Source organism: Alosa alosa, chromosome 15 (genome assembly GCF_017589495.1).
Source record: "Alosa alosa isolate M-15738 ecotype Scorff River chromosome 15, AALO_Geno_1.1, whole genome shotgun sequence".
Lineage (NCBI taxonomy): Eukaryota > Metazoa > Chordata > Actinopteri > Clupeiformes > Clupeidae > Alosa > Alosa alosa.
This window is the reverse complement of record NC_063203.1, coordinates 21,688,863-21,716,773: the sequence shown is the minus strand read 5'-3', so window position 1 is coordinate 21,716,773 and position 27,911 is coordinate 21,688,863. Positions and strand designations below refer to the sequence as shown.

Sequence of the window (27,911 nt, the reverse complement as noted above, 5' to 3'; positions counted from 1 at the left end):
AAGGCTGTTTGCCAGCCCAATATCAGTAGCCTACAGTACAAATTCCATTTTCTTGTAGACCGACGGAACAAGTTGAGGCAGGTAAGAGCTGACATAGGCTATTACTTAACATTAATTTGATCGATTGAAACAATTATTCAGCACATCTTTAATTACATTACATTACAGTAAGTTATTAGAACAATTCTCACAATTTTTTATGACAGTTTAAAAAAAACATTAGAGTACAGTAAGAATAAGTGCGTCGGTGAGTGCTGTTTTTAACAGTTACTTGTCAGTTTAAAACGGCTGGTGAGTGCTTCAGTAAGATTTGTTGTAAGTGTTGCATGAGAGTAGGTGTTCTCTAAAGAGCTGGGTCTTCAGGAGTTTTTGAAAGTGGAAAAGGATGTCTTGTTGGCAGTGTGTTCCACCAACGAGGAAAAAAACAGATGAACTTGAGCGTACAGGTGGTATCGTCGTTTGCAGTTGAGCGCAGCGGTTAGGTGTCTGTAATAAGATAGAACCGGAGACTACTTTGTAGGCAACCGTTTTTTTTGTTGGTTGTGTGAACTTGTGTCCACATTGCTTACCAACGTCCCCTCCCCCAAACCACTTCCTGCTCTGCAGTGTGCCACGTGATTTCACAGAAGAGGCTGAGACCTTATTCTTTGTTGAGACTGAAAGTGAAAGTGTAAGTGTGTAGGCTACTGAACGTTACGTACTGAACGGTACACAATGAGTGACTCCGAGAGTGAGGGCAGGGACATCTCTGAGGCGTGGAAAAACAGGTTAGTAATATGCACATATCTCAGGTAGTTCATCTGACTGTGATATAAAGAAAATAAAGATAGCCTACCCGTAGGCCTACACTGTTGCTGCTGTTCCCGAAGTGATTCAATACACAACGTTTATACTAATGTTGCGGTTAACTTTTGACAAACTTCTGGCAATATTTTCTAGTGAACTCATTTGTTTCCCACAGATATGCTGCAAATCTGCCGCAAACATTTCATTTTTGTAAGGGGTCATTTAGAGCAATTAAGAAATGAAATCATGAACGCCTACTTTTACACCGTGAAACCTTTCACTATGCCCTTAATACTATAGCACCCCATGGACTAAAGGAAGAGTTTGATCGTAAAGAGGTACTTGGCAACTATTTCAACGTAATAAACCCATTCAGTGGCGGAACTAGGGGGTGGCTTAGGGGGCTTAAGCCCCGAATCTTTTTTCAAAAGCCCCGAATCTTTTTTTAGTGTTTTAAATTCCCGGCAACTCTTATTTCCAATATAACTTCCCCTCGGTTTCTCTATAAATGTCACCAAATGCTCTATTACTGAGGAAATATATCCCTTATTTTCAAAGCCCAATATTGAAAAATAATTTGACTTGCTACACGATCTATGCCATGTCTCTGGGCTATGGTGATTTCAATGGTTAGATTGATTTGTTTAGATTCAGTGAAAATGCTGCCTTGACAACGCTACGTCATGGCTTCGGTGTTCCAAAAAGCCTCTGTCAGAAGTCGGTCACTTTTACAGTCTGTGATAAAACACTTTGTGCACATGTTGTTGAAACGTTATGGATATTAGAAAGTTTTTCAAAAGACCACCCAACTCCGTTCAAGCAACAGCATCGCCCAGTGAACTGACGGATGGTGTTGTTTCAGGTTGGTGATTTCACGTTAAGAGCTTTCTGTCACTTAGTCAGGCTAACGTTAGGCTACTTGGCTATCGTAACACCCCCAATTATCACCACTTTTGTTCAGAAATTCTAAAACAACGATGTTTTTTAACACTTCAAAATAACATTTGCTAAATTAACATGACATTTTTCAGTAGCCATAGGTGTTTAGATTTGAACAAAATCTGGTTTGTTTGTTAACGGGAGCATTTACTGCCTGAAATATCCGATTTTGTTTACCACGCTCGGAGTTATAGTGCTGGCCTGATGGGTCGCCTATTTACACCGTTTCAACGGCACATGAACGGTTAGACCGAGAATTCTCGTCGTGAAATTAAAATTCCACTGGAGCTCCAAGCGGTTGTGTACACGCAGCCTTACAACACTGTCTACAGCTCTTTGAGTCACGGTAAAATGTCATTTTTGGTACATAGCTAATTTAGATACACCTATGGTGTGGGTGGTTGCGTTTCTTTAGGAGTCTGCTGTCTTGGTTTGTATAGAAATTGATATTAAGTGACACAAACACGCAAGACGGTGGAAATACGGGACCGACGGTAATAGGGGGAGTTCCGATAGCTCCCTAAATGCATAACGTTAACGTTAAATGTCCTCGTTCGTCGGCGGAAAAGGCAAATTCAATACTCTCATAGGCTAGTTAAGACTACTGCAGAATAAGAAATTCCAGCTCCCAAAACAAAGTGATCCTCGTCGTGTAATAAATTAGGCTACACTGTTTTGAAATGTCAGAAAAAAACATTAACAGTTATCTGCCCATGTCAACTTTTCAGTGTCATATCGATATGTTGCATAAGCCTACCTTAAAACCTTGTTGATATCCTATCCACCACCACAGATCTTATAATCCAAGAGTCCACATAAATATAAAAGTCATGTTATGTTGTTTTGGCTGCCTAACTACAATGATATATTGAGAGGAAAGGGCCCTTTCCATAAGTGTGTTAATCAAGCACCATGCAGTCTGCATTCATAATCTAGGTGCTTGATTTTATGCACCTGTGTAAAGGGGCCTGATGAAACCTATGAATAATCTTGCTAAATTACAAAATTAATATAATTTAGAAACGCCTATGTCAAGATGATAATGCATTCCTTCTAAAATACCCTTATCATGATCATCATCATCATGTATCATGATGACTGGCCATACTGTAATTATATCATAATATTATGTATATTATAGTATAAGATATTCTATATATTTGTCACACAGATGAGATCAGGGAAGAGGAAGAAGGAGAATAGCAATAATAAACAATAATGTCATATTAAACAATAGCCTAATGAAAATAAACAAATACTATAATATACAAACCATAAGAAACGCTTAATTAACTAAGTACATGCTAAACAGATATGAACAGATATTGCCTCTTGAAAGACCCAAAACTATAATTTTGTGTCACAGTGTAGTGCCAGTCAGATACCTTTTATCTGTTGAATGTTAGTTTCACATTTTTTAAGTCTCAATGTGTCCATTAGTTTACACAAAATTCACTAAAAGTCATTATTAAGCCAAATAACTTTTAGTGTCCCCCCGCAGAGGACGGTTACCCCCCCTCCCCACCTCCCCCAACATTCTAAATCAATTGTATGCACCATATTGCTATGTAGCATAGTAATGTTATACACCATTTCAAAGCTTTGACTCTTGGGAATCCAAAAATGACAACTTTTTTTCATGTACAATCTGTATAGTGCTTTACATTCTCAGATTAATATTATTATGTCTCAATTAAATTTGATCCAAAATGCCCCCTCCCCCTCCTCCGCTTTTGGTGATACCCTGACTTCTGGCTGCAGTGTAGCTGCAGCACAATAAGTAGATGCCTCATATTGGGTACTGAAATATTCACAAGAATCCATAGAAATTGAATCTTCATGTTGTATTATCCAATATTAGTTGTACAGATGTATAGTCTATCTTATACACACTCATTGAACCAACAAAGTAAATGCAAAAATAGAGACTTTTCTTGTAATTATTCCATATTTTGTGTAGTCAGTCTATATCAGAACACCTGACATACAATCTAAATAGTCCACAAGAAACCTCAAAGTGTTACCTTTCATTTGAGACCAGGATTATGCTTCTACACAAAGGGGTTCATGTGCATTTGATTGTCAGTATGCATTTTGGATAACAAAAAGTCCTATGGGGAGTATCCATAGGCATTTTACAAAACGCATGGGCATACCGTGGCAAATAATCTAATAAAATAGTCTAAAGCACTCATATTTTCATTCTATATTGATCAGCTTTTGCACACAGCTGGTTGCTAGGGCTTAGTTGTGTTTCTAAGGGATATCAAGTGACCTAGAGGGCTGAAATGTGGTCAGTTCAGAGATGCTTGTAATCCGGCAGAAAGAAAAAAACTATATTCTAGCCTCTGCAGCTCTTTTTGTCAGTACATCACACAGTTATCTTGACTGCTTCCCTCGAAAGCTACAGGTTCTCAGCTTTCTATAGAGGTCCAGCACTTGATGGTTGACCCCAAAAGAGGTGGGAACAATGCCCTTGTAAATAGGCACAGTGCAATTTCAAGCAAAAAAAACTTGACATTTTTACTGAGAACTATGTAGTTAGGGGGTTATTTAAAAAAAAATTAAATGGGCTAAGCCCCGAATGTTTACAATGTCTGGCTCCGCCCCTGAAACCCATAGACTATATGGAACTGGACAGTGTGCCGTCTGTTAAGAGTGATGCGAGCGCTAGTCCAGAGCCCCCTGGTGGCTGGTTGCAGTACAAAGCGTAACTCTGCCCATCTCCATGTATTTCAATGGGCAAGTAGCCAACTTTCCGTGTCACTTTTCTCACCTAAAACTATTTTTGCATCTACAACTTTTTATTCGAAAAAATAGTTTTCAAGATGCTTCAATACACACTATTTTTCTTTTCTCGCTGAAATTATTTTTTTAAATGTTATTTTAACAAATCTAAAAAGGGCGTGTTTACACCTATGATTGACAGCTGGCTGGCAGAAGACTCGACTCTTTGTCGCTACCTTATTTTAACACCTGATATCGACACGTAATCTAACCTAAGTGGGTAGATGACAAATAGCAGAATTCAGACTGTCCATGTGTCACACACTTATAAAAAATGGCAATTATTAAGAATTGATGTGGAAATGTTGTAGGTCTGGTAGGTTCAAGTTCTGTCATATTACATTTATTGGATTTGTATTTAACTTTTGACTTAAAATAATCATCCAAACATAAAAAATGTCATATGGTGTGACTGTCCACCATGTGTCTTGAACTTCCTAAAAAAGAGTGTATATCCATAAAAAGTATAATTACTTTAAAGTTTTACCATGCATATAAAATAATTGGATGTTTTTTACAACCACAGAAAGTTTTGATGTTTATGCATGCTGTCCAACTAAGTTATAATCAAATATATTTTGTCCATAAAATGGTTGTCATATGGCGTGACACTATATTGTATATTTTGACCGGGCATTCATTTGGACATTATTATTGTGAAGAGGACCCTGCTTAACCAGGAAGTAACAATAGAATGTCAGGAGTAATTGGCATGGTCAAGAGGTGATTTCTGCTTTTTAGGTTTTTATATAAAAGCTTAGAATTGGACATCATCAATGTCGTGGCCAAATTTTAGTGTCTTATGGTGTGACATCATTTGCCTAAAAAGTAGCTATTTTCACAAATATTCTTCATGAATTCTTAAAAGCACTGCTGCCATGTGGTCAGTTGCATGCTAAATAATAGTTAGCTGTATTTAACTGTCTAGAAAATTAGTTTAACTGTCAAAATGTCATATAGTGTGGCTGCATCATATGGTGTGACAGCTTTTTCAAGTCACACTATATGACATTTCTGTCACACCCTATGACCAAATTGCATTTTTTTACATAAAAGTTCTTGTAAAAACATGTTTTAAATTCAGATATTATGTTTTTTTGTTAAATCTGTGATAATTGGGAAAAAAATATATCTGTACAATTCATATTTCTCATACTTTTTTCTTTTATGTTACCATGCCATGTAACTTTAAAAAAATAAATACTAAACTTTCATCTATTTTGCTGTTACATGCATACACCATTCATAGAGTGACTTCAAAAGTCATTGTTAATGATTTTATTGTCATTAAAACCCTGTTTTACTCTGACACATGGTGGAGTGGTGCAGTTCATCAAATGGCGTGACACCATGTCATTTTGTGTGACATTAAATAATGTCACAAAAAAAAGACTTTATAATTGAAAAATCATTAAAACATCAATAGCACACAAAGGAATGGTATCTGCAAGAACCTCAAGAATTTTGAGTGAGTTCTTACAAGAAATATCAGAATTAAGCTAAAATATCTGGTTACATTTAGGAGCATTCTCCACCTTGACAAAATAACTTGTTAAATGTTAGGTTTTTCTTCTAAATATTCACAAGGAAATGTTGCATATCAAAGCAAACATGATTAAAATGTACAGTGACCTAAATTAAAGTAGAAAAAAGTATCTAATTTTCATTTTATTTCAAATTATTTTCACGTCACACCATATGACAATTTTTAGGCACTAACATGACAAATTAAGCATATAAATATATCTTTCACTTTTTTTTTGAAAACAAAATGTATATTAGTCAAGTTTAGAGATACAGCAACACGTATAAACACTTTTTAGGGATGATATTTGAAGTTTTTTTAAATTCCTTTTTTCAGGCTTATTTGTCATCCACCCAAATAAGTGTTGCTGTTATTATCATTAGGCTATATCTTATCACAGTCTGATTAAATACATATTGATAGTCATACATTGTGTGATTGTTTGTAAGAGACATCGTTGTTAGTTGTGACAGATTCTTAGTGAAAAAATGTGCTGTTCTTTCGTAGATGCTAAGTATATTAGCTTATAGCATGCTAAATCATGCTAGCATTAGCCAGTTGATAGGTAAAGTAAAAGGGCTCTGCTATATTGATCCGAAGTAACGTTAGTCATAGTCACGATCATTTACAGTCCTACTTGTTTCAAATGGTTTAATGTAACCAGTGATTGCCGCCACCACCGTTGCAACTTCATTTGAATACACTTAAGTCACTGGGAGAAGGCGATGTTAAGTTTCATTAACGTTAACTCTTGCTTAGTTTTGCACGAATGGCAATAAACGTCACCTAGCCTGCTAGGTCGACAACCTTGGTATGACCATTTATTAATAAGCCAGACAAATAACGTTACTTGTTTTTTAGTGAACACATATTGGACCATAGCTTAACGTGAGGAGGGATTCAAAGTTACAAATGGACAATTTGCTTAGTATGCTCATAACAGCGGTATCTGAAAATGCTGAGTTAAGGTATCGTTGTTACCTGCGATTGCACTGCTGGAGAAACATTTTGCATTGGTATGATTTGCTCAGGTCTTGCCAGTGATGTGTAAATCCTCCCGTAGACGTACCCCATTTGAATACGTCTAAATTGAAAACTGTGACAACTCATCATAGGCTCTCTTAATATGTCTGTAATCGTATGACTCTACCACAGGGTTGCTAGTACTAGTCTTTCACCAGAGAAGGTGCTCCATTATAAATCAAAAATGTAATATTGCAGTCTTCATGTCAGCTGTAAAAATATGAGAACATAGACTTACTACATCAGGATACTCTGTAGACATTGTACACATAATCAGGAAGCTACTTTGCTGTTCAGTGAGTCATGTGTTTAAAGTGGTACTACATTTAAAGAAACATATTTTTATTTTTTGCTTCAAGTGCATAAGAAAATACCACATTGTGATGGCTAGGTTACAATTTTGTCCAAAGCCATATACAAATACAAAACAATATAATACTTACATTTAACAGGGATCAATCAATAGCTTAATGAAATAAACAATGAAAATGAGGGGCAATAATAAATAACAATGCCAACAATAACATGGTAACACTACATTAAGGAGAATATCAATAAAAAACAATGTCAAATTAATCAACAGCCTAATGAAAATAACACAGTACTATACAAACCATAACACTTAAGAAGCGCTTAATGAACTAAGTGCATGTTGAACAGATATGCCTTTAGACCACTCTTAAAAGACCAAAAACTATTACAGGAATGAAGAGCACTGAGCAACTCATTCCACCAACATGGAACCACTGAGGGAAAGAGTCTTGAATTTGACCTAGCGTTTAAGACTGGTCGACATAACAGACACTCAACAGAAGACTGCAGTGGGCGGTTGGGGATGTACATCTTGATCATTGAATCAAAATAACAAGAAGCAGATCCAGTCGGTGTCCTATAGGCCAAAGTGAGAGATTTAAATTTAATTCTGGCTACTATAGGGAGCCAACGGAGAGTAACTAGGAGAGGGGTTACATGTGTCCTCTTAGGCTGATTGAAGACCAGGCTTCTGAATGATACTTCAAACAAAATAAATAAAAACATTCAAAATTGATTTAGTATCAACCAATAATTATTCTGATATTAATGTTCTTCTAACTTCTACATCTGTGTGTAGGCTACTGTTAAATACCAAGGCAGTTAAATGCAGTGGTATAGTCTATGTGATACATCACCATCTCAGTATACCCATTTAAAGGAACCGTATGTAAGAAATGTATTTCAATTAATCATAAAATGGCCCTGATATGTCACTAGACATTAAGAAATCATGTTCATTGCAAATACTTATATCACTGACAACAGTAGTCTGGCCAGGATATTGTCATTTAAAAAGTGAAGTTGCAGCCCTCAACTGATGTTGATGTTGTGTTTTGTCATGTCATGCTGTGTTTTGGCCTGATGCGCCACCCTCCACCTATTTACTAATCACGAAGTCAGTAGTGTTTTGGCATCTGGGTTGGCAACCTCGAGTCAGGGGGGAGGGAGAGGGGATACACCACTTTACAGTAATTTGTAGTGATTGCAGTACCAATTTTGGCCACAATCTTACAAATGGTTCCTTTAAAATAGGCAAGGATTGCTCACAGTATACTCACCACTACAGCTAACTAGACTACACCACTGGTTAAATGGCGCATTGCAATTTACAATTTGTGTGAGTTCAGGGGCATACAGAAAGTTGAAGTTTGGGTGGCATCAATAAAGAAAATAAAAGAAAATAGAAACAAAGTGATGTGTGCAGCCTCAAGTATGAATGAAGTCAAGTTAACAGAAGGTTCAGAGCAGCGGCAGACCTATCTTGGTGCCACGCAAGTTATTGAAAGTCATGTGTTTCGTAGTGGTGCTGTGCCCTGTCCCATGTATAAGGGGCTTCAGGTTGATCCAGTGACAGTGAGTGGTGTCAGGGAGATGAATGTCTGGGAACTTGGAGAAAGGGGGAGGACATGCCACCTCAGACCACCCCAGCCAAACCACTTCACGTAGGCATTCCCTTGCAGACTAATGGAGACCTCCTTGCCGCCACCTCCAGTACATTCAGCCATCACCCATACCTTATCTGCAAAAAGGAAAGTTACAATAAAGTTAGTCAGACAATTTTACAATATTACAAAGCATATAATGAGGCACTCAACACCACTAGTAATACCAATTCATTAAATATATGTGTGCAATAAATGTCACTGCCTACCAAATGTTAACTACACGTTTAAACATGCAATTTTAATATTAAATTCTATATTTAAATATGTGAATGTTATCAACTTAAGTCCAGCTTGAAAAATAACGCTTATCAGTATGACTGATCATGGACGTTAGATGACAAATTGAGGTGTTACTTTCTTAATATTCACCGATATCCCTGGGAATTTGTGACTGGTTCTTGGCGTAGTGTTTAATGTAGGCGTTGCATTTATCGATCATTCACTTATGCGGTCTACAACTACCGACCTACCGTCACAGATGTAGCTCTAACGGAGGTGTCTTTGTTGTTAACGTTAGAAAAAATGCAACGTTGGCAAACTGGCTAGTAATTACATTAATATGACAAGTTGATGAGGTCCATGCTTCATATAACGTTAACTTACGTTGCTTTATCATAAACTGTACTGACTGTGTAATCTCCATGTACAGTCAATGGTTACTCTGTTGAGATGGCATACATTCAGATTGAGATATTTGAAAACAGCAAAAACTAATAAAACCGACTAAACATGCATCGACTCTTACGGGAGCTGTTTGCTAATCTTCACCTCAATGACTAACGTAGCCTACAGTTTACAGTAACGTTAATGTAGCTGCTAACGTTAGCATGTAATTCGCTGTCCGTATTTCTGTTGTTAGCTGATTAGTATTCACCATGCTAATTTCTCACAGTCTGTAATCAACATAATAAGCTCTCTTAGACGTATTTAAGAACAACAATAGACAAAAAAACGTTTCAGTTGATACACAACACTTACCAGACAAGAACAAACCGAAGACTGTTGTTTGTGCTGTTTAGCTAACTCACAGCCGCTAAATTCATCCAGCCAGCTAGCCTTCTCCCGAAATCGACCTCATTATCGACCTGTGTTGTGGAAAGGACAAGGGGGCGGGTTTCTATCGACAAGGGGCGTGTTTAACTCGCTGAGTGGGCGTGCCTGACCACGACTCCTCTTCACTGCGCATGCTTCAACTTCTGCTGTGCAGCCGCACTTCAAATTGGTTGCAAATTTTCCAAGATGGCGTCGCCTCGGCGGCTTCAATTCCATAGAACACTGCTGAATGCAACCACACTGTCCAGTTCTATACAGTCTATGAATAAACCCATTTAGAAATCATTTGGATGGTACATGACCTGTTCCGGTGAAAAATGGTGACTTTCGCTGCCTCTAGCGTCCCCAGGCAGAACGCCAACTTTGCAACAATAGGCGAGTTTGACTTGCGGCAGATCTGTGCAGATCTGACTTGATGTGATGCATGCTGGGTTGAACACAATGCATACTGGGATGGACGCAATGCTTGCTGGTTAGAAATTCTGTCCGACTTCTGTCAGCCGGGGTTGGGACTTACCACCGTGACACCATGTCACATGACCTTAAAATATCGCGGGAGTCTTAGCCTGCAGACAGATCTTGCAGTTGCCTTCCACAAGCTGCACGAGCTGAAACACGCCTTCATGACGTCAGTTCAAAGACGTGATAGGGCCATTTGGGAGGAATGTCCTCATGACGATTATGACGGGAGGCTCATGCTGCTTCCTTATGTTGGAATATGCGAAAATAAACAGAAATCGAAGGGATACCTTCTTATGTGATTTCTGCAACAATGGTAGGCTAGCCTACTGAAAACGTTTGGATATTCTGTTATTTTCTGCTGTTGGCTAAATAGATAGACACACATAGGGAAACACTTGATATTGAATTTATGTGCTACAATGCAGGCCTGTTAACTGTATGACAACAGTGGTTTATTTAAACTACATCATAAGAATTTATTTAGGTCAGTCATCATGCTCATTTTAATGAGTAAGAATGAAAGTTCTGCTGTGTTTATTGCAAACAACATTCCATGATATCTCCCCGCGATGTCTCCCTTGAGTCACGCCAGGCAGACTGTAGCCTGCCTGTCCAGGGATGAGCTGCCCTCTGTTGTAGCTCCTCCCTGCTAGCCTCTGAAGATCACGTTTACGTAGAAAGCCAGACCAAGTCAGACTCAGCCGAAGTCGAACTCGCCTATTGAGACTATCGTCCCGGAAAGAGAAGTGAGAAACAAGAAACGCGTTTTAAATTGTGTTACTTGCCTTGGAACATCCACATTGTTCTGCCGAACTTATGCTAACCGTTTCGCTAGCTTGTATCCATGTGCTAGCTTTTCCCACAGTTTTAAATAACATAATGCTTATGAACTAGCCTACTTCAGATGACAATGTATTTGACTCTTTATTCTGTCTGATTTATCTTTATTTCTTTACATTTGGTGATACGGGATAGCCTGTTAATCCTCTATGATCCTAGTTTACCAAAGATTTTATGGAGACTTCTCATGTTTTGTTTGGTGGTGGATGTGATATGTAGCCTACAGCACTTGAACAGACTTTTTTTGGGGGGTTGATACTGTATCCAGTGAGCAAACATTTCTTAATTGTTATGACGGCATCTTGGTACAATTATTCAGCACATCTTTAATAAGGATCTTGTTTGTTCTCACCCCCCAAAGCCCCCCAAAAAAAAAAAAAATCGCAAAGTCGCAATCACCAAGAGCATATTATACCCTATACTTCTATACTAACAAATCCGGCTTCTGCATGGCTTGGTGGAGATGTATGTATGTGTAATAGCCTGAGCATTTAGTGCATTCAAGAGACAGAACAGATGCACAAATGTTTTACATAACATTTTTACAATGAATCTTTCACAGAACTTTGTGGCTACAGAGTAATTAGCCCATTAAATGTTTCAATATGTAGCCAATCAATTATCATTTGGCTACAACAGTGAAATAAAGCAGATAGCTAGGGAAGCATTGAGTTAAAACCAGACTTTTTAAAATGCTAAAATTTGAAATTATCCAATCTAATCCACTTTATTTATATAGCACAGTTTAAACAAACACAAGGTTCCCAAAGTGTTGTACAGCAAGATAAAAAACACATTAAGACATCACAGAAGCACAATAATAGGATAAAGTATTAAAATTAAAAGAGATAAAAACTAACTAAAATAAATGTTAAAAAATAAAAGTAAAAAGACATAAAAACTAAAATAAAAGTAAAAAGAGATAAAAACTAAAATAAAAGTAAAAAGAGATTAAAAAATAACTCAAATCCAATAAATAAAATATACTGCCGACATAACACATCTACATACCATCAACACACTACCTGGGGTTAAAAGCCAGAGAAAAGAGGTGAGTTTTAAGATGGGACTTAAAAAGAGACAGTGAAGGGGCCTGTCTGATGTGAAGGGGCAGATTGTTCCATAGTTTTGGAGCTGCAACGGCAAAAGCTCGTTCCCCTCTAGATTTTAGCCTGGCTCTGGGCTCTGTCAGGAGCAGCTGGTCAGCTCACCTGAGAGAGCGGCTGGGAGTGTATGGGTGGAGCAGCTCAGAAAGGTAAGGTGGGGCAAGTCCATGCAAGGCTTTAAAAGCAAATAAAAGAGTTTTAAAATGATTTCTAAAATGGACAGGCAACCAGTGGAGTGAAGCTAAAATATGTGAGATGTGCTCAAAAGACGGGCAGCAGCATTTTGTACCAGTTGCAGACGAGCAACGGAGGACCCGTTATCCCCCATATAAAGTGCATTGCAGTAATCCAGCCGGGTGGTCACAAAGGCATGGATTATTGTTTCAAAGTGCTTTTTTGAAGGACTGGTTTAATTTTTGCCAGCTGCCTCAACTGGAAAAAGCTTGATTTTACCACAGATTTAGTCTGGCTGTCAAATTTAAGTCCACTTTTACCCCCAAATTTGTCATGATTGGCTTGTGGTACTGTGCTAACAAACCCAGATCAACCAGGGGGGGGGTCACAGAAGTGCCACCACAGACCATGACAGTCTTTTTTTCATTAAAATTTAAAAAGTTAAGAGACATCCAGGCTTTAATGTCATGTAGGCACTCTAGCAATGGCTTAATACTGTAGGCATCTGACTTTTTAAGAGGGACATAAATCTGTGTGTCATCCATAGCAATGAAAAGAAATGCCGTGTTTCCTGAGAATTAAACCAAGGAGGGGGAGAAAATAGAGAGAAAATAAAAGAGGGCCAAGCACAGAGCCTTGCGGTACCCCATATGAGAGGGGGACAGTGGAGAACACAGAGTCACCAACACTAACACAGAGGTTCGATGTGACAGGTAGGACCTGAACCATTCCAGAGCTGTCCCACTGATGCCCACCCACTGCTCCAAACGGGCAATCAGGATTTCATGGTCCACTGTATCAAAAGCAGAAGTCAGATCAAGCAGTACAAGGACAACGCAGTGACCAGAGTCAGTAGCTAAAAAGATGTCATTAAAAACTCTTAAAAGCACTGATTCTGTGCTGTGCAATGTTTTAAAGCCAGATTGGAAGATCTCAGTAATATTTTGTTCATTTAAAAAGTCCATGAGCTGGGAATACACTTCTTTTCTAAGATTTTAGACAGAAAGGGCAATTTGGATATCTTTAATGTCAAAATGTCAAACTGTCTATGGCAGTTTGACAGGTGTCGAAAACCATGAGTTCAGAGCCTCAGTATCATACCCAGATGCAGGCAATACACAGTTTTGACCGAAGGCAGTTGTGAAGCGAGCAGCAGTGGAAGGGTTAATAACCCGACATCTACGAGCAGCAGCAGCGCAAGGTTTGGCTGCTTGACAGCAAACAGAAGCTTCAAACAGTACAGGCATAGGGTTAGAGAAAAAAGCATCACAGATCTCCAGATTGTCAACAGGCAGACTGCAAGATAACACAACATCAAGTGTGTGACCATGTTCATGTGTAGGCCCAATTACAGACTGTACAAGATTAAACGAGTCGATAATGTTTAAAAATTCTCTTGCCAATTGGTTCTCAGGGCAACACACATGAATATTACAATCTCCCACAATAAGGACTCGGTCCTATTTAGGCATAATATCCGCTAAGAACATAGAAAAGTCAGATAGAAAGTCTCTGTTATATTTGGGAGGCCGATAAACCACCGCACACAACACCATGTGAGAAAGACCCAGCTCAAACAGACTTAGTTCAAAGATAGTGGTCGATGGTAGCGATAACTGTTTGCATTTAAAGCCATGAAGCAGGCAATTAGTGTGTATGGAGTAAAAGTAAATCATTGGCTACACTGTTGCATGTAGTTCAAAGTCAAGTTCATGTTTATTGTTTCACAATCAACTATATCAACATTTTATTTTACACTGGTCTCCTTTCAAGACTGAACTTATAAACACACAGACTTTTTCATTATTAGGCCTAATGGCATAGCTTTGCTTTAAAAGGTGAGGCTAACAACACACTGGCATTCCAGACTAAGTGAATAACTCATAGCCTAATATGAAGTGTTGTGTAGACTATGTCTATTAACTCTTATATCATTTCCTTTTGTTTAACAGGTGACCATACACACACTTGACTCCTTGACTTTTTAATATGTAGCCTAAATCCATGCACAACATCTGACATAACACCATTCTTATCTTCTCCTCTTTTAGTTGATCTTAACACACTGGCCTTCTTGACTTTACATGTAAACCCATAACATCTGACATTAACACACATATTCATTCTTATTATCTTTTCTCTTCTTTTAACAGATGAGCCTAATTAACTGGCCTTCTTGACTTTGTACACATACATTTCACAATAAAGATAATGTTATATTCATATTGTTTTAACAGGTAAGCCTAACACATTGACCTTCTTGAGTTGAATATAGGCCTACATTCACAACTATCAACCCTTATTATCTTCCCATAAGATACTGGCCTTCTTGACTTAAATTGTGTAAACTCAAACAAAACATTTAAAGCTATCAACGATTCATTTTCTATAATTTCTTATAGCAGATTACTTGCATAGACTTTAAATATGCAAACTGGTGCACAATATCATCAAAATCCAAACTTTCAACAACTAGGGTGACTAGATGTCCTCTTTTGCCCGGACATGTCCTCTTTTTGAAACCTAAAAATGTGTCAGGGCGGAATTTCAAAGTCGTCCGGGATTTTCTTATTCTAGCCTCAAACGTGTTCACAGCGAATTTGCATTGCTCTCTCTTTCATTCATAGATCTATCTATGTCTTTCATTCACAAACTAGTCACGCCTCCCCTTACGCTTTGCATTGAGTGGAAAGTGTAGGGTGTAGAGCCTGACCTTAGCTACCGTCATTGGTCGATAGTAATCTCTGTAAACATTTAATTGGTCAGTCAGTCACCTCAATAGCGCAAACTTCCTTGTTTAGTGTAAGTTCACTGACGAATTAAAACGTAAATGTCCATGTTTTTGTCTCCGTCGAGATCAACATGAAGCTGAGTGCCTGACCTGCAAAGCATGCACTTACGTGTCGGTCGCAAATAAAGGTGCCAACAACCTAAAGGTAGGCTACACAATGTTCAGCAAAGCATCGAACGGCAGCGAGGGGTGAGAGCTCATCAACTACAGTGAGTTTTTCGACCTTAACATTACGTCTCCAAAATCATTTTGATGGCACATAACCTCATAACCATAGACTGTAAAAATATAACATGACGAACGGCACTTCTGCCATTGTCTGAGCTGCCTTCTCTAAACGATTGCAGACCTAGCAACTTTCTAGTTTCCGGTAGGAAACTGCACTTTGGTTATCTCTTTAAACTGCCTTTAAGGGATAGCCTGCACACTGACAACAGCAGATGTCAATAATCCTCTATCTACTGTACCCTATATTCAGGTGAATTAAATATGTTGGCATAACATGAGGGATAGATGTAGGCCTATTTCTTTACAAAAGAAATATCTAATAATAATAGATTGAAAAGAGGTAGGCCTAATAATAGACCAGACATGATTGTCAAAATTATAGAGCTACTGTAAAAGATTCAGTTTGTATTTTCAGAAACACCTTGGATCAAATGTACAGTAGAGAGGCAACATTAAAGATAGGTCGCCATTCAAATGTATCTTGCGTGTATAGAGCTCAAAAGCCCCGCTTTTATTGTAATTATTGTTTTTGCACATTTAAAACTTTCAAGTGTTCAAAATAGTCTTTTGAGGCAGTGTTTTTCTGTTAGCGTTTGGCCGGCCAATAAAGCTCATTATCATACATAGTCACCATGTCTGTTGACACATGCTGAAGTGTCCTCTTTTTCACAAACTCAAATCTGGTCACCCTACAACAACTTCATGTTCTATGGCCAGCAAAGAAAGTGCAGAAAGTCTTGTCAGTGACATAGTGGTCCTTAACACATTTTTAACTGGTTTTAGAACAGAAAATGACCTCTCACCCTCACAATTAGAGACAGGCAGTGTTAAGAACATTTGAGTGCAACATATACATTTGGAAATGTTGTCTTAAGGCCATTCTTTTCCAGAATGTGCAACAACTGAGCAGGAGAAGTGTCACTGGACACAAAGTGAGTGAACTGCATGAGTTCGTCTGCTAGGGACGCATCTAGGCCTGTGGGATAAGTGGAACTCAGCCTCGCAGCTCGTTCGCGCACATCACACTCATCATAGTCCCTGTCAAATACAACGGCAAAGAGCTCACACACATCTGTGTAAGCACTGATCCGTTTTGATAGGCAAGAAGTGTGGTCAATAATTACATAATACTGTATGTTTCAACTTTAAATTTTAGACTGCCATTAGTAAAGATGACCTCCTCATCGTTGTCACTCTCGTCAGCAAATCTCTTTCTTTTTCTCCTACGTGAAATGTCATACTGATAGTCCTGTGTATTTTATTAGTTTATTATAGATCCGGCCCACCACGCATTTAATCCGGCCTGCCAAGCGTTTAATTAGGTTATCATAGGCCGCTCGCAATTTTTTTCCAGCGATAGACGACGCTGGGAGTAACTTTAGGCTACTGCAAACTGCTTTACACTCTTCTTACAGAGTGATTACAATGTCAATGTCAAAACAGTTTGTTACATCGAGATACATAGTATCTCTTTTGCAGCTACGTTATGCTACTCCATTTAATTGGGAACGCATTTGAGCGTGCACGCACGAGAGGGAGAGAGCGCGGCAGGTTCCAGCTGGCTTGTCTTTGTTGATAATTGATATCTACTTTTTAAATAAGAAACTTTTAAAAGGAAATCGCGATGGCAACAGTTCCCACTACTCACCACTTATAAACTGTGAGAGGGCACGAGCCATAGGCACAGCACTTAGCCATAGGCTATATTTGAGTGGAGCTGGCAAAAGAGTCTTAAAGTGACAGTGCACCATTTATAAATGAATTAAACAACATCAAATGAACAGTATTTCTTTAGAAATTAAATTTCTACAACAAAATTACGTTGTCATTTAAATTATATAAACGTTATATATATATACACATTATTTTTTGTTGTGTGGCCCGTCGGCCAATTTCCAAAACCCAATGTGGTCCTTGAGTCAAAAAGTTTGGACACCCCTGCTGTAGAAGTTCAAAAAAAGAGATGACATCTCTGCACAGCAGTCTTCCATAGTATTAATACCCACAAGATTTAAGGAGTGGGCGGCACACGGTGTATAGTGGATCAGAGGGTTTACTTTTTTTAACTGAGCTTGGAGTCCGTTGTACTTGCCAGACATGTTGCTAGCATTATCATAACTTTTCCCACGACAGTTCGCAAAGTCCAGCCCAAGGTTTTGCACCATGCTAATCACAGATTCAGCTAAACTAAGGCCCGTGTGGCTGTGGATTGGTTCAAATCCTATGAACCTTTCAACCACTTTTCCACTTCCATTAACAAATCGGAATACAAATGTCAGCTGATCCACATGCGCAAGATCTGGGGTGGAATCGACAATAACAGAGAAATATTTTGCCTGCTTAATTTCATCTACAATGACTTGTTTTGTTTTGTCACCCATCAATGCAATAAACTCCTCACACACAGTGGAGGAGAGGTATGAGGGCTTACCTTTCCCCTTGTTGCCATGCTTCACAAGGTGGTCCTTTAGAAATGGGTCGAAATGTGCAATAAGCTCCAATGATCCGAGATAGTTCCCAGTATGCACTGAGCCCAACAGTTTGTTGTCCCCTCTGAAAGCTGCCCCCCTCGATCCCAAAAACTTGAAGACCGTAACCACAGGCTTGAGTACTTCTGCCCAGTACCGTTGTTCTGCCTCACATTGTCGAACAAGTGCAGCAGCCACTCTGCAAACGACTTGGGATCTCTGCAACATAGACAACATACAGTATTCTGTCTATGTTCCAAACTTGTTTCATGATCCCCGATCCTCTCAGAATGTTTCCAATCACGAAATCCACTGATGAAGGCATGTTGTCGGCTTTGGAGGGACAGGAGTTTACAGGTATGGCAATACACAGAGCCAATAGATGGTGAATAAAGCAGCCACTCTCTCGGTACGACTTTGTTATTTTGAAGACGGCAATTCAGTAGGTAATTTGTGAGAGAGCGGGTTCAACACCCAAGCCCAGACTTCCTCACTGATGCTGGGTACCTGGTAGCCCAGTTATGGAAGGCAGCGGGCCCTCTGTGGATCGCTTCCTCCCTCAGCGTCTCTGTCAGGGGTCCCCATAGTGCCAGATCTGATGGGAGTATAAAGGTGCTGCTGGGGCTGCTGGCTGTCTCAGCTCCTTCAGTTGGACTTGCGTGTTCATTGTGATTATGAAGTTCTAGAGGTTCATGCTCGTCGTCCTCTTGCTCTTGGCCGCACCATGTCTCACTGCTAGCTTCCACACTGGTGGTAACCTGACTGCTAGCACCACTAACGTTAACGTTAGCTGTTTCCACGGCATCAGGTGAAGGAGGGATTTCAGCGTTATCATCTTTTCTCTGTGAGGACTGATTTGAAGTAAAAAAAAAAATCGCTTTTTTTGGAATATGTTTCAAATTGTCAGCTAATTTAAATTCCTTTCCTCTTTTTAATTTTCTTTTAGCGCTCCCGCTTAACTGCATCTCCATCTTCCCACACTACTCCTGTCAAATTTCAGCGTGTCAAGTCACGTGACCGCTCGTCCTTGCTTGCTGAGCAGGCAGCTGCACAAACACTGTTTTTGACGTGATTTAACATAATATTTTGATCGAACGGGTTGCACAAATCTGCATATGATTAGGGAACTGAGGACTGCGTTTGTAACGTGATCGAACATAATATTTTGACTGTGCCCAGAGCCCCTTAATGGTCCAGTGCCCCTGGGGAAGTGCCAAGTTGCCCTTAATGGTCCAGTGCCCCTGGGGAAGTGCCAAGTTGCCCTAATGGTTTAATCCGGCGGTGGGTAATTAAACACTGATACCGCAAGCCCGGTGAAGCAACCAGCAATTGGCGACTCCACCTGAAGCCTCAGCTATGTTCCTGAGGCAATCACTATAGCCACTGATAACACCACACTATAAAGCCCCCCCCCAGGACGAACTCCAAAGGGAATTCGACCCCATCCTAACAGGGACAGAACAATAGTGATTAACAATGTGACTGTGCCAAGCCACGGAACTTCGCAACAGAAAATTAGGTTTTACCTAGGCTACCAGAAATCAACAGATAAACTCACCTATAGTGACACAAACTCTCCCAGAACAGAATGAAATTGAAGTTTTAGGATACTTCAAACAATCAGACCAAACACTTAACTTACCCTCTCGGTCTCCCAAACAAACAGTCAAGCACGATAATCACTTCAAACGCTACACTTAACAAGCTACTACTACGTGCCGATGTCACAAGGCCTACAGCTTCATTCACAAATTACCAAACCGAAACAGAACCTAAATTACACAGACCATACAGAACGAGTTCTAATTTAGACAAGCCCCCATGTCACAGTTTGGCTCTTAACTGTGACAGAATTTGGGAGACCACACAAGAGGTACAGCAGAGATATATAATTTATTTACAAAAGTAGATGTACAACAATAATTCAAAGAGGATTAGCCTCTGCCAGACAGAACATTTAGCCCACATGGGAAACACACAAGCTCCAAGAGGGTGAAATGCTGCAACAGGCAGAGTTCTTAAGGTAGATTACACCGGGCCCAGGTGTAACCCATCCAGCTGCAACCAGCCCTGCACAACATACACACACAACACAGGACAGGGACCACCAGTGGCCCGGTGGAACACTGCAGACTGAGGAGTAGTGACAGCTGGCACCCCACTACAGGGGCCGTGACACGAGCTAGGAACAATGTCAACTGTCATGTGTATATATCCCCTCCCGTCCTTTTTGTTCTGTTAACACCTGACGAAGCCCAACATTGGTTGAAACGTTGTGTATTAAATCACTTGGGGAACAGCAGCAACAGTGTGCGGTATCTTTCTTTTCTTTATTTCACGGATCTACTTTACCCTGTACTAAGTTGGATGTGTGTGAACTCTCTGCTACTTTAGTTTATCTGACTGTAGCAGGGAGACATTAATGATTAATAACATCTACCATGGCACAACAGCTTTGTGTTTAGGCCAATGTCTGTGCTTGTCAAGATTGTTCTCTAACTACTGTACATGTGTATCTAGTTCTGAAGAGAGATCAGTCTCTCCCACATTCAGCTCTGAGTCCATGCAGAGAGACAACTCAATGGGGTGCCCTCTTAACTTTACAAAGGAAGATCATCCTGCTGAACAAAGGCAAAGGCAGGTCACTTTCATATGTGCTTTATTTTAAAGATAGTGAAGACTATTACATAAGTATTGAAGGAGGATTCATGACTAGACTAAAATATTGACAATTATACTAAATTTGTACCACATTGTGAACAACTTTGTTGTTTCCATCAGTAATCTTAAGGAGAGGCCGGACTCTCCTGTGCCTAGCTGTGTATCCATGAAGAGTGATGGCTCAATGGGGTACCCTCTTAACTTCACACAGGAGGATGGCAATACTCAGCACAAGTACGGGGACTTTTATTGCATTTATGACTTAATGAGCAATGGCTCTGAAATTTCCCTAGGAATAAATAAAGTATCTATCTATCTATCTATCTACTGTATCTATCTATCTATCTATCTTTACCCTGTACTAAGTTGGATGTGTGTGAACTCTCTGCTACTTTAGTTTATCTGACTGTAGCAGGGAGACATTAATGATTAATAACATCTACCATGGCACAACAGCTTTGTGTTTAGGCCAATGTCTGTGCTTGTCAAGATTGTTCTCTAACTACTGTACATGTGTATCTAGTTCTAAAGAGAGATCAGTCTCTCCCACATTCAGCTCTGTGTCCATGCAGAGTGACAACTCAATGGGGTACCCTCTTAACTTTACAAAGGAAGATCATCCTGCTGAACAAAGGCAGGTCACTTTCATATGTGCTTTATTTTAAAGATAGTGAAGACTATTACATAAGTATTGAAGGAGGATTCATGACTAGACTAAAATATTGACAATTATACTAAATTTGTACCACATTGTGAACAACTTTGTTGTTTCCATCAGTAATCTTAAGGAGACGACCGGACTCTCCTGTGCCTAGCTGTGTATCCATGAAGAGTGACGGCTCAATGGGGTACCCTCTTAACTTCACACAGGAGGATGGCAATACTCAGCACAAGTACGGGGACTTCTATTGCATTTATGACTTTATGAGCAATGGCTCTGAAATTTCCCTAGGAATAAATAAAGTATCTATCTATCTATCTATCTATCTATCTATCTATCTATCTATCTATCTATCAATCACTGTTCATGGCATTCATGTGATTAATATATTTTGCATTGTTAACATAGCCTAGTGTAATACACATTTTAAATTTTAAACATTTCACATTTTAAATGTAATATCAATATAATAAATTCTCCTAAATCATTTATCATAGAATGCCCTGTTCTGTTCAGAAATATCAATATTCTAATCTAAAACAATATTTTGTTTTCGCCAGTTTATTTCACAAGAGACTACACTCTCCCACACCCATATCCATGAAGAGTGACAACTCAATGGGGTACCCACTGAACTTGAGCAATGACTACGCTCAAGAAAAGTAAGAGATTGTTTAACATCATTATCAGTATAAAAATCGTAAATGTTGAAATATGACTACAATTGCACATGCTCATATAGATGTTTCCCCAAAATGTATGACTTGTCAGTATTTGACAAGTCATACATTTTAGGGTGCCATCTTGACATCACAGAGGAAGATGCCTCCACCCAACAGAGGTCAGAAAGTTTATTTATATATATATATATATATATATATATATATATATATATATATATATATATATATATATATATATATATATATATTAATTATAAATAATGGAGAAAATATGTTATACAACAATTAAGCTAGTTGAACTATATATATTATTTATCTATGCGTGTTTTTTATGCTTTTATACAAATAAAATTACAGAGAGCAATTGCAGGGACAGTCCCCCTCGAGCAATGCAGGGGTGCTACTACGGCAAAACAGTGGCAGCCGGGAATGACTATCATGCTGCCACTTCGAAGAAATGACTTATTCATTCCTAAATTTATTAATTCCTTATTAATTCCTCATTGGACAAAAGACAATCCATGACCAGCAGGGAATTGCTGGCACAACCCCACTTGGTCTCATCATTGCTAGTAATCATTCCATGTTTAATATATTTAACAACAACATTCCATTCAAAGTGAGAGAACAGAATGGCTGACAGCATTTAACCTTATGTTTGGCATTGTTCAACTGAGGAAAAGGGGTATACAGACTAGGATGAATGTAGAAATTGATATGTACCATGAAGGTGAATGTGCAAATTCATGTGCACAGTCTCTCTGAGTGAGCTTGACTGCAGTGTTCCTGTTCACTGTTTAACACTGCTTGGTGGCAAAACCTCTGGTTGGAACTATTTTTGACTATTGGATAGATATGAATTAACAATTTCGACAACCTTTATGATTCTTTCACAGACATGACTCACAGCATACAAAAGCGCAACTCAAATGTATGTTGAAGAAGACATTTCAGTGTGTATTTGAAAGCAGCACCCAGCAGAACACCCCTACCTGTCTAAATAAGGTCTACACAGATTTGTATGTTACTGAGGGTAGAGGACTGGAGGTCAATCAGGAGCATGAAGTCAAACAGACTGAGAGATCATTCAGAAGACCTGCCACACAGGATAAAGCTATTAATTGCAGTGATATCTTCAAACCTCTACCTGGACAACAGAAACCCATTAGAACTGTGCTGACGAATGGCATTGCTGGAATTGGAAAAACTTTCACTGTACAAAAATTCATCCTTGACTGGGCTGAAAATGAAGCCAATGAAGATATTCAGTTAATGTTTCTACTTTCATTCCGAGAGCTGAATTTGTTAACAAAGACGCTTTTAAGCTTAACAGAGTTACTGCAACACTTTGTTAAGGACATAACAGATATTGATATATTCAGGAATTTCAAAGTCATGTTAATCTTGGATGGTCTAGATGAAAGTAGAATTCGGTTAGACTTTAAAAGTAGTGAAACATGTTGTGATGTGACAGAGGAAACATCATTGGATGTGTTGCTAACAAACCTCATTAGGGGGAATTTGCTTCCCTCTGCTCTCCTCTGGATCACCACCCGACCGGCAGCAGCCAGTCAAATCCCTCCTGAGTTTATTGACCGGGTCACAGAAATAAGGGGATTCACTGACCCACAGAAAGAGGAGTACTTTAGGAAGAGATTCAGTGATGACAACATGGCAAGTAGAACTATAACACACCTGAAGTCATCCAGGAGCCTCTACATCATGTGTCATATTCCCGTCTTCGGCTGGATTGCAGCCACGGTTTTAGAGAAACTGCTCAGTGAGACTCACACAGGAGAACTCCCCAGGACTCTCACTCAACTATACACACACTTCCTAATCACTCAGGCAAATGTTATGAAGGAGAAGTACACAAAGAGAAAAGATACAGATGAAGAGATCATTTTCAAACTGGGGAAACTGGCTTTCCAAGAACTGGAGAAAGGCAATCTGATCTTCTATGAGGAAGACATTATTCAGTGTGGCATTGATGTCAGAGTAGCATCAGTATACTCAGGAGTGTGTACTCAGATTTTCAGAGAGGAGTCTGGGCTGTACCAGGGAAAGGTGTTCAGCTTTGTGCATCTGACTGTTCAGGAGTACCTTGCAGCTCTTTATGCTCACATATCTTTCCTAAATGACAATATGAGTGTGTTTGAATCAGAACAAGCCAGTCCTAGCTCCAGAGGCCAACGTGTCTCCAGATTGCACAAACAGGCAGTGGACAGAGCTATGAACAGTCAGAATGGACACCTGGATCTGTTCCTCCGCTATCTCATGGGTTTTTCACAGATCTCCAATCAGAATCTCTTGCAAAGCCTGCTGCCACTGAAGTGGAGAGGCATGAAAACAGATGACACAGTCAAATACATCAGGCAGAAGATCAAGGACAATCCTTTACCTGAGAAAAGCATCAATCTGTTCCACTGTCTGAATGAGCTAGGATATCAGCATTTAATTGAAGAAGTCCAAACTTACCTGTGCTCAAAAATCCTCCCCAAAATCAAGCTCTCTTCTGACCAGTGGGCTGCCCTAGTCTTCATACTCCTGACCTCAGAGAATGACCTGGACATCTTTGACCTAAGTCAGTACATGGGATCCAATGAAGCTCTACAAATGCTCCTCCCTGTTGTTAAAGTTGCCAAACAACTTCTGTGAGTGAAGGTTTTTTCCCCACTTTAGCACATTTAAAACTTTTACTGACCAAAACTTGCTGAAGTACCTCAACAGTCAATGCAATTAAGTATGGGTATGTATGAGTGTATCTGTGTCTTGTGTACTGTTTTGTTGTTTTTTGTGTGTATGAAGGAACCCCTAGAAAATGAAATGGCCCATCTCAAGGGGTTTATCCTATTAATAAACTTCTGTTAAAATGATAGCTAATTTAGACAATAACCTGATACTGATACATTTGACAAGTTTCATTCATACTTCGCTTCTGTAACATTTGTTTGCTTTGATCTCAGTATACTCATAGCTTTCAAATATATTGCCAAACCACTTGAGGACTACATCAATTTAATGGAAATCATTAACAAAATATGTTATTGCTCAGAATCAGAAAGTGTAACCTGACAGAGAAAAGCTGTCAGATGCTTGCTGATGTTCTCCGATCAAAGTCGTCCACTCTGCAAGAGCTGGACCTGAGTGGGAGTCACCTGCAGCTCCGAGAGGTGAAACAGCTCTGTTTGGCTCTGGGGTCTGAAGACTGTAAGCTAGAGAAATTAAGGTGAGTATATAAAGTTCACTTCCACATGCAAGGACAAAAAATAAATTTGGGGAGTTGTGGTGCAAGCAGCACATTCCTGAACACTTCCTACAAATAGCGCAAATGTCATGCCTTATACTGTAAGTGAAGCTCAGGTACTAAAGGAGCATTTAATCTGTTGGATTCGGGTTGTCTTAAACACACCAATATGTTTGTGAAAACACTGCACTCCATTGACTTGCATTGGACATATTGCTATGAAGAGAGTGTGGCCCAAAGATAGCCAATTTGCATATTTTAGTTCATATCGGATATCTATTTAGCTAACTTAGGATGATATCTGGGAAACACAAAGCTTTTGACATCATATCAAGAGTTATTTTTTCATGTTCAAAAATCCTACATATGCCATCCTTAAGCACGTATTTACATACACGTCTCCTTCCAGGTTGAATGGCTGCAAACTAAATGAAGAGAGTTGTGATGCAGTGATTTCAGCTTTCAACTCTAATGCAGCAAGTTTAAGAGAACTTGATATGAGTGGAAACCAACTGAATGACTCTGTCGTTAAGAAGCTCTCCGAAACTCTTAGGACTCAAAAGTGCAAGCTTGAAGTGTTGAGGTAAGTTGTAGTGCTGTTGTAGAACTAAAAGGTATTTAATATTGATGCCAAGGGGCATAGATATAAATTTCCCCATGGTGTTGCTTTGAGGGCTATCACATGACTGGGTAACAAAATTCCCACCACTAGATCCACATGTAGTGTTTGTCCTTAATCTACAGGCTGAGATGGTGTGGTGTAAAACAAGAAGGGTTCAGGGATTTGACATCTGCCCTGCAAACAAACCCATCACATCTGAAAGAGCTGGACCTCAGTATGAACACATCAGGAGATGCGGAAGTTCGTGCACTGTGTGAGGTTCTGAACCAACCACAGTGCAGACTTCAAGTACTCAAGTGCGTAGTCCTTCACACCAAATGTTTATGTTTCTAAGGCTTTTTGGTGGACTTTAGTTGGCTATTTAATGGCTGCATTGTCCCTCCCCACTAAATAAGGTTGAATAAGTGTGAGCTCACCCATGACTGCTGCTCGTCTCTGGAATCCATCATGAGCTCGGAGTCTTCTAGCCTCATACAGCTGCATCTGAGCGACAACAAGATTCAGGACTCTGGAGTGAAGAGAATAGCAGCCGGGCTACAGAAAGCTCACTGCAAACTAGAGGTCCTCAAGTAAGTTTTCAGGAAATCAATGATGTGTGCTCACACACACACACACACACACACACACACACACACATACAAAATTTCCACTCATAATATGCTTTGTTCTGTGGCTTGTATCAAAGAGGTGACATTTAATTTACACATTCCCATCTCTAATGATTTCAGGTTGTATAACTGCAGCATCTCAGTAAACGGCTGTGGATTTCTGGCTTCAGCATTGAAACAAAACTCTTCTCACCTACGCGAGCTGTATTTGAACTGGAATCATCCAACAGACACGGGAACAAACCCACTGAAAAAGCTGCTGGAGACTCGTCCTCCAAACCTTAAACTAGAGAAACTCGAGTATGTATCTCTCTACTTCAGTTCTAGCTAGTGGATAAAATCAATAACTTTTAATAATATAATAATTATATGAACGAATTACAGAGAAGAAATCACTGTTTTCTCTTTGCAGCATCAACCCTCCAAATTCAGTTAACTGAAGATGTTGACTTCTACCTGAATGAAACCAGCATCTAGCTGCTATCACAGTCAGAGGTCACATCTATCATGGATCCCACACCCAGAAATCCATTTCCATTTAGTCAGTTGGCAGGCGCTTGTAGACCATATCATGACGTGACATGGCAGCTGGCATGGTAGGGAGAACACTGACTTACAGGCAGAGCTGCAGGGGTGCCATTACCTGTGGCTAACTGATTAAAGGAAACACCTGTCCTCACTGTCAGGGCACGTGGCTCAGTCAAAGTCGTTTTAGGCAAGTCCCTCCACTCGGCGGCCATATTGCAACGCTTTATGGGCACTTACCGGGCATCTATTTCGGCAGAAATGCACGTGTGCAAGGCTGACACCAATCTTGCTCTCACAGCGGGGAGATCACAACACATGATTGGCACAATGTCTTCACAACACACCACATTATTGGTTCAATGTATTTACAACACAGCACATGATTGGCTCAATGTATTCACATGGCAACGTTTTGCCGCGGAAGGTGTGTGATATGTGTAGACAACTGCCATATTGGCGTTACAAACTAACGCTATGCATTTCTATGGAGGATTTTTTGAGTGCTGTGTCTCCTCATTAGAAAGTCTCTGGCTCAGTACACCCACTGTAGCAGGGGCATCCCTATGTTCCCAGGCTCCTATGTTACCAGGGCCCTATGTTCCCCAGATTAATATGGTAGATCAGGGGTCTCAAACTCAAATGAGCTGGGGGCCAATTCTGTCAATGTCATCTGATTGGAGGGCCGGCTATTTCTGGAAATGCAATGTTCTTTTTTTCAAATACCACACAAAACCGCAAAC

The 27,911-nt window shown here is 39.5% G+C and overlaps 1 protein-coding gene across 5 annotated transcripts; it reads left to right on the top strand.

Moving 5' to 3' along the window:
- Positions 1 to 27,428, top strand: LOC125308629 (NACHT, LRR and PYD domains-containing protein 3-like). 5 transcript variants are annotated; one of them, XM_048265192.1, is made up of 12 exons: positions 1 to 81; positions 607 to 767; positions 20,682 to 20,792; positions 20,943 to 21,056; positions 22,044 to 22,145; positions 23,063 to 24,820; positions 25,222 to 25,395; positions 25,823 to 25,996; positions 26,158 to 26,331; positions 26,431 to 26,604; positions 26,764 to 26,943; positions 27,056 to 27,428. In XM_048265192.1, the coding sequence occupies exons 2-12, from the start codon at positions 715 to 717 to the stop codon at positions 27,081 to 27,083; spliced, it is 3,042 nt and encodes a 1,013-aa protein (XP_048121149.1). In that variant the 5' UTR covers positions 1 to 81; positions 607 to 714; the 3' UTR covers positions 27,084 to 27,428. The 5 variants fall into 5 exon arrangements, with proteins under 5 accessions (XP_048121149.1, XP_048121148.1, XP_048121146.1 ...); XM_048265191.1 differs by having other exon boundaries at positions 20,682 to 20,798; XM_048265189.1 differs by lacking the exons at positions 1 to 81; positions 607 to 767; positions 20,682 to 20,792; positions 20,943 to 21,056 and adding exons at positions 1,459 to 1,648; positions 21,346 to 21,456; positions 21,601 to 21,715.
- Positions 27,429 to 27,911: the final 483 nt, after the last annotated feature.

Bases quoted from the DNA above. Each gene is read 5' to 3' on its own strand.
- LOC125308629 (XM_048265189.1), top strand. From the start codon at position 1,561: ATGGATATTAGAAAGTTTTTCAAAAGACCACCCAACTCCGTTCAAGCA. The intron at 1,649-21,345 runs GTTGGTGATTTC...ATGTGTATCTAG, and splicing joins GACGGATGGTGTTGTTTCAG to TTCTAAAGAGAGATCAGTCT. The intron at 25,396-25,822 runs GTGAGTATATAA...GTCTCCTTCCAG, and splicing joins TGTAAGCTAGAGAAATTAAG to GTTGAATGGCTGCAAACTAA.